Source organism: Oculina patagonica, chromosome 8 (assembly GCF_052425735.1).
Source record: "Oculina patagonica isolate OP01 chromosome 8, crgOcupat, whole genome shotgun sequence".
In the NCBI taxonomy this organism is placed as follows: Eukaryota; Metazoa; Cnidaria; class Anthozoa; order Scleractinia; family Oculinidae; genus Oculina; species Oculina patagonica.
Window position 1 is genome coordinate 30,524,321 of NC_135765.1, and position 14,873 is coordinate 30,539,193.

A 14,873-nucleotide genomic window follows, 5' to 3' on the forward strand; every position below is an offset into this window, starting at 1 on the left:
TTAAAATACCACTTCAAGACGCAAGACAAGCAAAAGGACATAGTAAATGGCAAAAGTAAGTTTGCTTTTGTATATTTACTGGATTTTAAGCATAAATTGCTTAAATACGGGAAAATCGACCCAAATCCCATACAAAGCCTTACAATATTTCCAACAGTCTAAGTGTTGTAACGCAACACCAATTTATACCAACCGACTGCTCGAAACGTGAGCTTGGGCTGCCTGTGTCGAAATCTATTTTTGGTGACAACCTCGTTCCTGGAAGTCGGGAAGTAGAGAGATCCTGGAAACGAGATTATACCAACGCTAGAGTGTTTATTCTGACAGAGGAGCGATTACGGTTATAAAGGGTTTCTTCTTTTCATGTAAGGGGCGTTTATTTGAAAAAGACCATTAGCTATGCATTTATTTACTGCATCGTCCACTCACATACATGGGAGGCGCGGTGGCCTAATGTGTCGGAGACTAGGACTTTGAATACGTGACGAAATGAATGACATTTGAATTTAATTAGTTTCTAAGTGATGATCGGTGTGAAATAAGTGAGAACGATATGTGTCAAAGACCGGATGCTTACTTTTGGCCCGTCTGCATGCAATCCGTAGTATAAAATGAAACGCCCAGTGATTAGTAGGAGTCGTATGTTTTGAGCCATTGTGAAAGTAGTAGATAGTGAGTAGAAATCCGTGACTTGCTGAGATTGTACCGTGAAGCCTGTGACGCTAATATTAAAACCAAGAGGACCTGTGAGTATCATATCTGTTTCGTTTGTTTTGTATTTCCTTTGTCGATTTCGTGGGATTAATCGCTTTGGAGGCAAGCATTTTCCCACACCTGGCACCTCCGACGGGACCGCCTAACCGATCTAAAACAAGGAAATTTACCGCGATAATGGAAGCTTTAGAAACCAAGCTAGAACAGCTGAAGTTAGCAGTGAACAGAAGCGGTTCGATAGTGGAATCAAACAATGAAGCTGCGATAGAGAGGCATCTCTCTGCCATAAAAGCCTTAACAATGGAAGCCGACAAATTAAAACGAACTGTTGAAGAACAAAAAATCGCCGAAAAAGTGGAGCTAGAAGAACTTAACCAGTGGAATGCAAGTGTTGATGCCAAGATTGTCGCTGCTGACGAGAGCGTCAGGCATCTGAAAACCACCTTAGAGGAATTTCATCAGAAAATGGAGCTGAAGAAACAAGAAAAGGATTTGGAATTCGAGAAGAAGTTGTTCGAAGCAAAATTGAAGTACCAAGCCGAGCTTCAAGTAGCGAAAGAACAAGCCGAAGCAGCGCAAATAAAAAACAAGCCTACAGATGAGGGATCAGGCCAAGAGCAAGCAGCAAAGCTACCCAAGCTTCAAATAGCTCGATTCAATGGCACTTATGAAGATTGGCCCAGGTTCTGGAACCAATTCGTGGAAATCATTGACAAAGCGACCATGCCGGGCGTGACGAAGTTTGCCTACTTGAAGTCTTTCCTTGACTCGAAGGTGAAAAAACCGATAGAAGGGCTACCATTTTCACACGAAGGTTACAACAGAGCCAAGTCAATACTGTTGGACAAGTACGGTAAGGATTCAGAGATAATCAAGACCTACGCCCAGCAGATTTTCGACCTTCCTATCATACCTAACCAGAATGCATACCGAATTCACGAATTTTCCGATAAATTGACTTTCGCAGTGCAGTCTTTACAGACAATGGGCAAACTAGAACAGGTTAACGGTTATGTTGCGATGACTTTGGACAAGTTGCCAGCGATTAGAGGGGACTTGGTGCGAACAGACCCATCGTGGGAAAACTGGACCTTCGACAAGCTGACAGAAGCGTTGCGCCTTTGGACGCGGAGAAATCCGATCAGTAAACAAGATGATAGAAATCAGCAAGATGACAGAAACCGCCGTGATGACAGGAAGAGAGATAAGCCCCCATTTCGGGTGTTCAACACCCAACAAAAGAATGGTGCACGCAAGCCATCTTGCGTGTACTGCGACGCGACAGAGCATCGAGCCTTTCACTGCCCCAGTGTTGTTGACGTGGCTAAACGACGGTCTATCCTACTTCAGAAGAGGTTGTGTTTCAATTGCACCGGCCCCCACAAAGCTGAATATTGTCAGAGCAAGATGGTATGTCAGAAATGCAGAAAGAAGCATCACACGTCAATTTGTGACAGCGATCAACAGGATCCAAGGTCTGAAGGATTATTAACGGCCCATCAACGTGACAAAACAGAAGTGGTGTACCCTGTGGTTTTAGTCAAGATCAATGGAATTAAAACAAGAGCCCTACTTGACACCGGAGCTGGAAGTTCTTACGCCTCAGCTCGGCTAATCAACGCCTTGCATACGAAACCGGCCGAAACTCAAACGAAACAAATCGAAATGATGCTGGGCTCCATGACAACCAAAGTAGAAATGTACAATGTAAACGTGACATCCCTGAGTGGCGATTTCAGTATGAGCGTGACAGTATCCAAGGTCGACAAACCGGAACTCATGACTCTTGAAAATCCCAAGTATGAAGAGTTGACGAAACGGTACACGCACCTGAGTGATGTTTACATGGACGACAAAGATGGCAAACCGAAACTACCCATTCATCTGGTGTTAGGTGCTTCCGAGTACGCAAGAATCAAGACTAGCACTCCACCGAAGATAGCTTTATCAGGTCAACCTGTGGCGGAGAAGACAACACTCGGCTGGACAATCATGTCACCAGGCCACGAACACGAAGCCAGTAACACGTTTCTTACCCAGACAACCAGCGTGGACTTCGAACAGCTCTGCCGTTTAGACGTCCTTGGCCTCGCCGACGCCTCAGCAAACGACCAGGATGTGGTCTACTCTGAGTTCAAGGAACAGTTGATACGTCATCCCGACGGATACTATCAAACGGGTCTCCCCTGGAAAGGAAGCCATCCACAGTTGCCCACAAACAAGTCTGGAAGTATTAAAAGACTTCAGCAGCTCGTAAGAAAACTCGATCGCACCAATGCCTATGACCAGTATGACGCCATTATTCAGGAACAGAAAGAAGAAGGAATCGTCGAACCAGCTCCGGCCGAACCCAAAGGGACTGAATTTTACATACCCCATAGAGCAGTAGTTCGAGAAAACGCGGAAACTACCAAGTTAAGGATCGTCTATGATGCCTCCGCCAAAGAAAATCCCAGCCAGCCATCTTTAAACGACTGCCTTCATCCAGGACCACCCTTACAGAACCTATTATGGAACGTTTTAATCAGAGCTCGTTTCTACCCCGTATTGCTGGCAGGAGATCTGCAGAAGGCTTTCTTACAAGTACGCATTAAAGAAGAAGAAAGGGATGCCTTGCGATTTCATTGGAAACCACGTGATCAATCAGCCATCGAAACTTACAGATTCACCAGAGCCCTGTTCGGCCTCACCTCTTCACCCTTTCTGTTGGGTGGAGTTATACAGCAACATCTAGACGCGTGGGAGCAACGAGAACCGGAGTTGGTTGCCCAAATCAGAAAGAGCCTGTACGTTGATGATTTGATATCTGGTGCATCAACAGTGCCGCAAGCTCAACAGCAAAAGGAAGGATCGATTAAAATCTTTGGTGATGCCAAATTTGTTCTACACAAGTGGAACTCAAATGCACCTGAGCTAGAGAGAGACGGTGACCCTGGTGACAGCGAGGATCTGAGCTTTGCTAAACAACAGTTGGGACCACCAACAACACTAACGAAGCTGCTAGGACTGCCTTGGGACAAGATTGCCGACACGTTAAGCGTTTGTTTCCCACAGCAACCGGTTGAACCAACCAGAAGAGGAATCTTGTCGCAGCTGGCCAAAATCTACGACCCCCTGGGGTTGGTATCACCCACAACGCTCTGTGGAAAGCTCATATTCCGAGATATCTGCGAGAGAAAGTTACCCTGGGACGTGCCCATCCCGATAGATTTGGATAAGAGGTGGCGGAAGTGGCTTTGTAACCTGCCAGAAACCTTGAGTGTAAAGCGAGCAGTTGCACCGTTTAGAGAGCCAATTCAGTCTATCCAACTCCACGCCTTTGGAGATGCAAGCTCACAAGGAGTCTGTGCCGCAGTTTACGCAGTTGTTGGCCAAGAGTCAGGGACCACCCAGGGTCTCATCACCTCCAAGTCTCGCCTATCAAAACAGAACCTAACCATACCAAGATTGGAGCTTGTAGCAGGCCACATGGCGGCGAACCTGGCAGTTAACGTTCGAGATGCATTGCAGAATTGTAATCCAGTTATCCACTGCTGGTTGGACAGCACTGTCGCCCTTTACTGGATAAACGGATGTGGAGAGTATCGCCAGTTCGTTGCAAATCGAGTGCAAAAGATTCAGCAACACCAAGGAATTGTCTGGCACCATGTCCCCACAGACCAAAACCCTGCTGACCTAGGAAGCAGAGGCGGAAGTGTGATCAGCGCACCACTTTGGATGAACGGGCCACCATGGTTACCCTATCCGAATCAGTGGCCCCCCAATATTGAAATCAAGGCCTCATCCGAGTCTCAAGCAGAAGCCAAGGTGACAAAGGAAATCCTTGCCATAGCCCTACCTGAGAGAGATGTGTTCAGCGAGCTGTTGGAAAAATATAGCCTGTTGAAAACTCTGCGCATTTGCGCATGGATCGCCAGATTTCTTGCCAACTGCAGAAACCCTAAGTCAAGAAGAATAAAAGGGCCATTGACCACAGACGAAATAAAGCACCAAGAAGCCTGGTGGACCAACCGCACCCAAATTGAAGCCAGAAGTTCGAAGAATTTCCCAGCTGATAAGCTTCAACTAAATTTGCAGCCTAACGATAGAGGAATACTGGAGTGTAGGGGACGAATCATTGGTGCATACCCCATCTACCTACCTGATGACAGCTTGTTCACCTACAAGTTCGTCCAGCAAGTGCATTTAACGACCCTTCACGGGGGAGTTACACTTACCATGGCCAAAGTCCGAGAAACCCACTGGGTCCCTCGCCTAAGAAGGTTGACAAAGAAAGTAATCAAAAGCTGTTGGGGTTGCAAGAGATTCCAAGCTCAGGCTTACCAGTCACCACCTCCAGGTAATTTGCCACTCACACGCACCCAAGGAGAGACGCCCTACCAGACAATTGGAGTCGACTTCGCTGGTCCCATTAAATATCGATTGACGCGGAAAACCGAGGGAAAGGCTTACCTGGTTCTCTACGCGTGCAGTCTTACCAGAGGAGTGTACCTGGATCTCCTTCCAAGTTTAGAAACCAACAAGTTTCTCACAAGTTTGAAGGGTTTCATAACCAGACGTGGCCGCCCTCGCGTTATCTACTCAGACAATGGGAAGACGTTTACAGCCGCCGCTGACTGGTTGAGCAAAGTTAGGAAAGATGAAAAATTCCATGACGGCCTTGTACATCTTGATATTGCCTGGAAATTTAACCTCAGCCGCGCCCCATGGTGGGGTGGTCAATTTGAGAGGCTCATAGGCGTGTTCAAGTCCGCCTTTCGTAAAGCAGTCGGGAACGGCACCTTATCCTGGAGCGAATTGTGTGACGTCGTGCTCGATGTAGAAATTGCCATAAATGGCCGACCTCTGAGTTACCTAGAGGAAGATGTTGAAATGCCAGTGCTCACTCCAAGCTCTATGCTGCACCTTCAGCCGACCCAGCTCCCTGAGCTAAGCGCACATCACATACAAGAATCGGATCTGAGAAAGAGAGCTAAGTACCTCCTCCGTTGCAAGGAAGCGATGTGGTCGAGGTGGTCAAAAGAATATGTACGAGGTCTTAGAGAACGACACAGCAAGAGCGGTGGAGAACAAACCCCGCACCCTTCAGTCGGAGACGTTGTTATTATTCAAGACGAGTCTCGAAATCGAAACTCATGGAAACTAGGAATTGTGGATAAGTTGATTGTAGGACGTGACGGAATAGTACGTGGGGCCAAGATGCGAGCTGGAAAAGGAGTAATGGAACGAGCCGTACAGCACCTTTACCCACTGGAATTGTCTGTCGACCGCACCCCCAAAGCAACCCTGGATCCAACAACACCAGCTTTCAAGCCAAAACGAGTTGCAGCTGAAACAGCGAATCTGAGAATCCAGGAGATTGCACAAGCGGAGCAATCCAGGGACATTTAAAGAACAATAATCAAGGACATTTTAACTTTTTGCTTGTTTATTAATCGGTGACATTTAAACTATGAACTGTGAACATTTTAATCTTAAGTTTTGTTAATTAATTGCGGACGTGATTAACCAGTACCAGTCTCCTAGTGAACATATATTCCTCGAGAGAAATATATGGGGGGAGTGTGTCGGAGACTAGGACTTTGAATACGCGACGAAATGAATGACATTTGAATTTAATTAGTTTCTAAGTGATGATCGGTGTGAAATAAGTGAGAACGATATGTGTCAAAGACCGGATGCTTACTTTTGGCCCGTCTGCATGCAATCCGTAGTATAAAATGAAACGCCCAGTGATTAGTAGGAGTCGTATGTTTTGAGCCATTGTGAAAGTAGTAGATAGTGAGTAGAAATCCGTGACTTGCTGAGATTGTACCGTGAAGCCTGTGACGCCAATATTAAAACCAAGAGGACCTGTGAGTATCATATCTGTTTCGTTTGTTTTGTATTTCCTTTGTCGATTTCGTGGGATTAATCGCTTTGGAGGCAAGCATTTTCCCACAAATGGTTAGTGCGCCGGACTCCAGATCGAGCGGTCTGAGTTCGAGCCCCGGCCGGGGTCACTTGTGTTGTGTTCTTGGGCAAAACACTTTACTCTCATAGTGCCCTCTCCACCCAGGTGTATAAATGGATACCGGCGAAATAATGCTGGGGGGGGGGGGAACCCTGCAATGGACTAGCATCCCATTCAGGGGGGAGTAGAAATATTCCTAGCCGCTTAATGCTACGGAAACCGGGATAAGCTCCGGCAGTGTGGGCCGCTTGGCTCGTGGCTTCTCTTTTCCATCCACTCACATACATTAGTTGTCCTCGTAAATACGGTGGACGACTGTGAAAAACGCAGTGGTTTGCTTAATTATTTCGTAGGTCGTGTGTTATTAAAACACTTGAAAGGCAGTCAGACAAATAGAGGGAACTTATTGTAAAGATGACGATAAAGTTATAGTTACTCTGTATTGTTTAATAGTTGGGTGTGATTAGAAAACCAAACAGTGTTTATTCGAGGTAAGGATTTACACAGCTTGCTGCAGCTAAATGAAACTGCATAGTTTTTTTGAAAAAAAACTAGGCGAGGTACCTCTTTTCTCAGTTACCAAGAAATTTTTCCATTAATAAGATAGCTTCTCATTCTCATTAATAATTCATCAAACAAAAACAAAGGAAATCACAACCGTGAAGGAGGATTGGATACCCGGTGTCAATTAGCATAGATTTTTACGATTTTATTTCTCCGTCGTTTACTTCGTAGTTTTTGTTTCGAGTGAGAAGATACATCTAACACTCGAGACAGTGTTTCATCGGCTATCCAAACACCTCGAATTTTTGTCAAAAATACCCCGCTGCGCGTCGTATTTTCAACTCTCTTCTTGGTGTTAGGATATCCCGATGAAACTTTGTCTCTCGTGTTTGATAAAAAGTACGTAAAATTCCGAAAGCCTGAGCTTAAATTTGTTCGAAATGGCTTTTTGCTAAGTTGTTTTCTGGGGCGGGAATTTGTTATCGAGGAGGAGGGGTTATTATTGGGTGTATATTTGTAAGCGATGATGTGTCTGAGACAAGTTTATAGAAGAGCGGAGGAATATTAATACCGCATGGTAAATCTGTCTAAACATGACGATATGAAATACAAAACGTCCTGAGTACACCACAGGCTTCTGATTCTGAGGGGTTACTGTAACGAAATAAAATACAAAACGAACTTTCTAGTAGGAGGCTTATAATCAAACGAAGTTTGATCAACACATTGACTGCAACTCTAAGAACGTTATTTACATGGTACAGTGCAACCGTTGTCACAAACAATACATAGGGGAAACCAAACGTAGACTTAAAGACCGTTTCAACGAACACCGCAGAACTGTTGACAAAAAAACTAACCACTCTAAACCCACTACAGTATCAGAACATTTTCTTTGTAACAATCATAACGCTACTGACATGCAACTCATTCCTCTTGAACTCATTCGATCTAATCGTGACGTTGTTCGGAAGGCAAGAGAGGCGTACCTCATTGAAAGAGGTCAAACACTTGAACCTTTAGGATTAAATAAAAAGGATGAAGCATGACATTTCGTAGTTTATATTTACACTCATGTTGTTATTATAGTATTAGCTTACGGTGTTCAAGTCTTTAGTGCCATTTATAGCATCTTATTATATATGTATATCTTCTTTAATTTCATGCTGTAACGTCTCTTTATCCTTTCAAATTTCAAATTTTAACGTTTTTGTTTTTCTACCATTGTTATTTACGCGTTGTATCGTATTTCCCACATTTTATATCTGTAACGTTTAACCTTTAGAGTCATTCTTTGTAAGACCCTGAAGAAGGAAGGCCGTGCCTTCCGAAATATTGGAATTTCAATACAGTCCCAAACCGTTCAATCGGCCTTGCAATTTTTTCTTTATTCGTTATTTAGTTATAGCTGATTAGATCCTCTACAGTGAGAGGATCCGGTACTTCTATTTTGTCACGGTGGTCCTTGCAAATTCACGTTAGTTTTCAGAAGTTATATATCTTTAAGAGCTAAATCGATGGGTGAGGGGGAGGGGGTGGCGGCTTAATGTGAAACAGATTTTTGCGTCAGGGATCTAGGGTCCTACTTTCAGGCGGTCGTATTACCGGGGGGGGGGGGGAATTATCGAAAGTTTAAGGTAGCAGCTATGTTGTTACTAACAGAACAGGCATATAGTCGAATATCTGAACTACCAATGGCATAAATGCTTTAACTATGCATGTTAAAAGTGAAAAACATTAAAAACAACTCTTTCTTATATAACAGAAGGCAATTACAACGAATCAAATGGGCGATAGACAAAAAAAAGAAAGTTATACAAATCGGGCACGTAACAAAAAACATGTAGTTAAATTCGTTATAAAACTTTAAATTTATAAAACGTATCACTACTAAAAAAAACAACAAGTTGTCTTCCCTCAATTCCCTCAAAACAAGAAGAAATATTAAAGTGTATATGACATGAAAAATATTTTCTGCTTATTTGAAAGGCCTTTCGAAATACAGAAGAATGGCGTTTTTCTTTTCGAAATATCTTTTTTTGTTTCAGAGATATTGACGTTTTTGTATTATGCAAATTAGATCAGTGATGACGTCACAAGATTTGACTCTAAAAATGGTAAAATACTGAATAAACAATATCTCTAAAACTATTGAAGCAGTGTTCTTGAAACTTGGCACCACAAATGTGCATCACAAAAGGAACAAAATGACACCCTTAGTATTGTTGCCATAGCAACTCTTTCAGCTCCAGTCTCTCTCTGTCAAAAAGACAAATATCCCCATATCTGACCTCTAAAGTGAGACAAAGGGTCCTGCTGAGAACAGACATAGTTCCCATATTGCCTTAATTCCCACCATTGGTTTGGCTGCGCTAGATGGTTCTTGGTTTAAGACAAAAACTGGGAATTTCAGTTTTTATTGAGACAGCACCAGCGGCAAAACTGTTGTCATGGCAACAGCCCTAAGAGTAACATTTTGTTTCTTTTGTGATGCACATTTGTGGTGTCAAGTTCCAAGAACACTGCTTTAATAGTTTTAGAGATATTGTTTATTCAGTATTTTACCATTTTTAGAGTCAAATCTTGTGACGTCATCACTGATCTAATTTGCATAATACAAAAACGTCAATATCTCTGAAACGAAAAAAGATATTTCGAAAAGAAAAACGCCATTCTTCTGTATTTCGAAAGGCCTTTCAAATTAGCAGAAAATATTTTTCATGTCATATACACTTTAACGAAAGCCATTTCTGTACAATTCGGCACATTTTTCTTGAGAAAGATTAAGTTTTTGTTTATTACGAGCGTGGGACAAAGAAAAGACCTGAGTTTCCTACGGGAATCGAACCCATGGCCTCCCAATCACTGGTGGGATGGTCTAACGTTTGAGCTACGGAAAGAACTCGTCACGTGCTATGTCATTTCCTTTCATCTTCATGAATATCGTATTCAACAAATGAGAAGAACATTATCAGAAATATAATAAGGCCATCCCAATAAAATGTTTCGTTTCCCATCGCCCGACCGACCCATTTTTTTCAAAAAGTAAAAAAAAAAAAAAAAAATGCAGATTCACTAGTCAAAGAAGCAAGTACTTTAATTTACAAGCACACGATCTTGTTTTATCAACAACAATTGACATTATGTGATGTCCTTGCCTTTAATTTTGATTAAAGAAAGAATAACGGAAATAACGAACGAAATAGCCACCTTTTCGCATTCGTAACCCGAGGCTTTCTTCCTTCAAGCGTTCCATTCCTTCCTTCAAGCGTTTTTTTTTTTTTTTTTGCCCGACCGACCGACCCACCATCACAAGAGACGAGGCGATGGGAAACGAAATATTTTATTGGGATGGCCTATAAATAGCTAAGCCTCACCCAGGTTATCGTTCTTTTACAAAAAGCTCTTCATTATCAGACGTATAAAGCGTCGTCTACACGAGTAATTTTTGTGTGACAATTTTTATGTGAATTGTTTTATTTGCTAGTGTACACGAGGAAAATTGGCCAATTTTTATGTGACAAATATATTTGCCGAGAAGCTTGTGTGACAAGTAAAAGTCGTCACATAGGAAACATTTCTCGCGTAGACGACTCGTCGCCTAATAAAATAAATTAATACTAGTAATAACGATACGTTAAGTAGTGCGACCATGTGTATTTTGTATAGAATTATCTTTTAAAAATGTTGTGAAATAAAAGAAACTACAGGAATGTGAATTCTAGAAATGACTTATGTTTTATGTGAATTATTATTTTTCAATCCGGTCAGTGTAAAGTGCAGACTGCAGACCAGGGGTAAAATACAGACCGAGGGTAAAGTAACGAAATATGAGTCACAAAGCCAGTTTTCCCTGCCGGCTAGCTGCTCCAAATTTCGAAGAAATGTACGCCAGACAACGCTTCTCATGAGCTATCATGAAAATGAACTGGTGATAAATGTCATACAAAATAGATAATTTGATCAAAAGCTATCAAATTAACTTTTTGATACTTTTGAAAACCCGATTTAACTCATTTAACTGGACGGTTTAAGGATAATTTAGAAAAAATAATTCTCTTTTATACCATGCCGACACAGCAAGGTCACCTTCGGCGATCAAATTACTCCACCGCAACAGCTCTTTCATGTGTTTTTAACTGGCGCAGATTAAGGTGGCTCGATCGGATTTTTGAGTGACGATACCTTTCAACTTTGAGCAACTTGTACGCCACCGTAAACAATCCGACTGAAAATCGATCAATACAGCTGTACTAAAGAAACATGAAAGTTTCGAATGAGATAAGTTTCATCGAAATCGGAGTAACCATAGCAACATAATGACGTCACCACCAATTTTACACGAGACCGATTTTCTTGTAATAGAGGGATAATTTTGAATAAAGGCTTCTAGATCTTGGACTTGACATAGTCTTCTCAAGGTCTGCGAAATTTGAAGAATTTCTATGAGAGCGTTTTCGAGAAAATTGTGGATGAAGTTTTTAGGTGCTAAAATACAACAAAAATAAAGCAAACTTAAAACATTATTGAGAAAACGTTCACAAGGCCTGATCAAGTAACATTTTGGCCTTAAGTGAATCTTGTACTATCTAATTACGTCAGGAGAAAATTTTAGAGAAATCGTTTCATTTGATTTCTTGAAACATCGGCTTGAATATGAACTGGTATGAAGTTTTATTTCGCTCTTTTATCGAAAAAAGGCTGTCGCTTACTAAAATGATCGCAAAATAAAAAGCGCTCGATAGAATTTTTTTTAAATTTGGAAGTCAAAAAGAAGAACATGTATGTAATGAAATGTCTGATTTTCAAAATAATTGAAACATTCTAAGGCAGTTAATTTAAAGCCTTAACTCATGTAAACATTGCGCTGTATTTCACCCTACATCGGATCGCTGCCTCATTATAAGTCTCTATTGTGTCGTACCCCGTGCATTTGTAAATTTCAGCACATCTTGAATATGTATAACAGCCGATTTTTTTCCGAAAACTGTACAGAAACAAGCTAATTTAACAAGCCAAAATACAATAACAACGAGGAATAGGCTAATAAAGCACTTGTATTATCTTCAGTCTCCTAACAGTTTCAAGGCCAAGGCAGAATTGTCACAAACATCTCCAGTAATAAATAATTAGTGATTCATGATCTATTGGAATTTGCAAATGCACGCGGCTTGAGACAATGGAGACAGATAATGAGGCAGCGATCCTATGTAGGGTGAAAAACAGCGGAATGTTTACCTGAATTCAGGCTTTAAATAAACTGCCTTAAAATGTTTCAATTATTTTGAAAATCAGACATTACATACTTATTTTTCTTTTTGACTGCCAAGTTAAAAAGAATTCTATCGAGCGCTTTTTACTTTGCGATAGTGCTAAATGCCAAATATAGCTCGAGAAAAATACAAGCGCCCGCGAATTTTAGGAGTATATAACGAAATCGCTAGTCAGCGTCAAAGAAATCTTTCCTCACCAACATTAGAGTTGCTCCAGCGAACTGCGCTGGTGCTTGTTCGCTGTCGCAAAAATGTGGCAAATTTTACGATAACACGACAGCATTGGTGGTCCCCAATCTCCCACTGGGCACTGTGCACGCCTTGTTTCTGCTCATCCCTGCTGTCCAAGGTCATAACTGGCGCACTTAACTTTGAACTCTTGAAAAATAATTGTTCTGCCATCTACACGACCAAATGTATTTGACACAATAATTACTCAGGTAAACTGGCCTTTTAGGACTAACGGTTAGGAGAATCGAAAAACTGTTCGCGCCATTTTTCGCGCGCTTTTAAGAAGTTAATAAAACCCCCATTCTTATGTTTTCGTAATCTGATAAAAATCACAGCACGGGCACGCTCTACGCCATCTCGGGTGCGGCACGACGTGGCTGTGAACTATATCTCCTGGTCTTACTGAGTCTGTTGGTCACGCACGCTTCACTAGTAAATAAAGAAAAAATCTTAATTTGATGAAAATTTAATACATTTTTTCTAATGTATTTTAATATATTTATTGTGCACTGAATGAGATGTGGTTAGAAAGAAGTATTTACTTTTGAGGTGTGGTTAGAAAGAAAGCAAGTGGCTCAAATTATCTTATCTAAATTCCAAAAACATGGTGCTGAATTCACACAAGAGAGAAAAGCTTTTTAAATACGTAAACGATTCTGATTTTTATGTACACTAAAAGCAAAGCCCCTGATTGCTCTACTATGAGTCAGAGTCGGAGTCGGAGTCGGAGTCGGAGTCGGAGTCGGAGTCGGAGTCGGAGTCGGAGTCGGAGTCGGAGTCGGAGTCGGAGTCGGAGTCAGAGACAGCGTCAAAATTCAACCGTGTCAGAGTTGTACTCAGTGCTTCAGCTAGACCAGCAGCGCAAAGGTCACCAATCGGATTGTCAGCCAAATCCAGCCGTCTCATAGTTGTGTTCACTTTGAGAGCTTCTGCTAAACTAGCAGCACCCTGTTCATGAATGTGATTTTTAGACAAATCCAAACGTGTCAGAGTTGTGTTCCCTTTAAGTGCTTCAGCTAAACCAACAGCGCATAGGTCACTAACCAGATTGTCGGCCAAATACAACTGTCTCATAGTTGAATTCCCTTTGAGAGCTTTTGCTAGACTAGCAGCACCCTGGTCATGAATGTGATTTTTAGACAAATCCAACCATGTCAAGGTTGTGTTCCCTCTGAGTGCTTTAGCTAAACCAGCAGCACATTGGTCACTAACCAGATTTTCAGACAAATCCAACTTTCTCATAGTTGTATTCCCTTTGAGAGCTTTTGCTAGACTAGCAGCACCCTGGTCATGAATGTGATTTTTAGACAAATCCAAACGTGTTAGAGTTGTGTTCCCTTTAAGTGCTTCAGCTAAACCAGCAGCACATTGGTCACTTACCAGATTCTCAGACAAATCCAACCGTCTCATAGTTGTATTCCCTTTGAGAGCTTTTGCTAGACTAGCAGCGCCACCGTCATGAATGTAATTGTTAGACAAATTCAGCCGTCTCATAGTTGTGTTCACTTTGAGAGCTTCTGCTAAACTAACAGCACCCTGTTCATGAATGTGATTTTTAGACAAATCCAAACGTGTCAGAGTTGTGTTCCCTTTAAGTGCTTCAGCTAAACCAACAGCGCATAGGTCACCAACCAGATTGTCGGCCAAATACAACTGTCTCATAGTTGAATTCCCTTTGAGAGCTTTTGCTAGACTAGCAGCACCCTGGTCATGAATGTGATTTTTAGACAAATCCAACCATGTCAAGGTTGTGTTCCCTCTGAGTGCTTTAGCTAAACCAGCAGCACATTGGTCACTAACCAGATTTTCAGACAAATCCAACTTTCTCATAGTTGTATTCCCTTTGAGAGCTTTTGCTAGACTAGCAGCACCCTGGTCATGAATGTGATTTTTAGACAAATCCAAACGTGTTAGAGTTGTGTTCCCTTTAAGTGCTTCAGCTAAACCAGCAGCACATTGGTCACTTACCAGATTCTCAGACAAATCCAACCGTCTCATAGTTGTATTCCCTTTGAGAGCTTTTGCTAGACTAGCAGCGCCACCGTCATGAATGTAATTGTTAGACAAATTCAGCCGTGTCATAGTTGTATTCCCTTTGAGAGCTTCTGCTAGAACAGCAGCGCCATCGTCATGAATGTCATTGTATGACAAATCCAACCTTGTGACATTTGTATTCTCTTTAAGAGCTTCTGCTAGAC

General features: G+C 42.0%; 2 protein-coding genes across 2 annotated transcripts in view; one reads left to right on the forward strand and one right to left on the reverse strand.

Annotated features, from left to right (window-relative positions):
* Nucleotides 1–14,867, reverse strand: part of LOC144664476 (uncharacterized) — a 39,375-nt gene extending 24,508 nt beyond the window's left edge. Inside the window, exon 1 of the mRNA XM_078525625.1 lies at nucleotides 9,928–14,867. Coding sequence (XP_078381751.1) covers nucleotides 13,375–14,757 — 1,383 coding nt within the window. The 5' untranslated portion in view covers nucleotides 14,758–14,867 and the 3' untranslated portion in view covers nucleotides 9,928–13,374. The remainder of the gene's footprint in view (nucleotides 1–9,927) is intronic.
* LOC144662257 (uncharacterized) lies at nucleotides 462–6,581 on the forward strand. Its single transcript, XM_078523026.1, has one exon. The coding sequence runs from the start codon at nucleotides 892–894 to the stop codon at nucleotides 6,103–6,105; it is 5,214 nt and encodes a 1,737-aa protein (XP_078379152.1). The 5' UTR covers nucleotides 462–891; the 3' UTR covers nucleotides 6,106–6,581.
* Nucleotides 14,868–14,873: the final 6 nt, after the last annotated feature.

Excerpts from the sequence above, each read along its gene's own strand:
- LOC144662257 (XM_078523026.1), top strand. The coding sequence starts at position 892 with ATGGAAGCTTTAGAAACCAAGCTAGAACAGCTGAAGTTAGCAGTGAAC.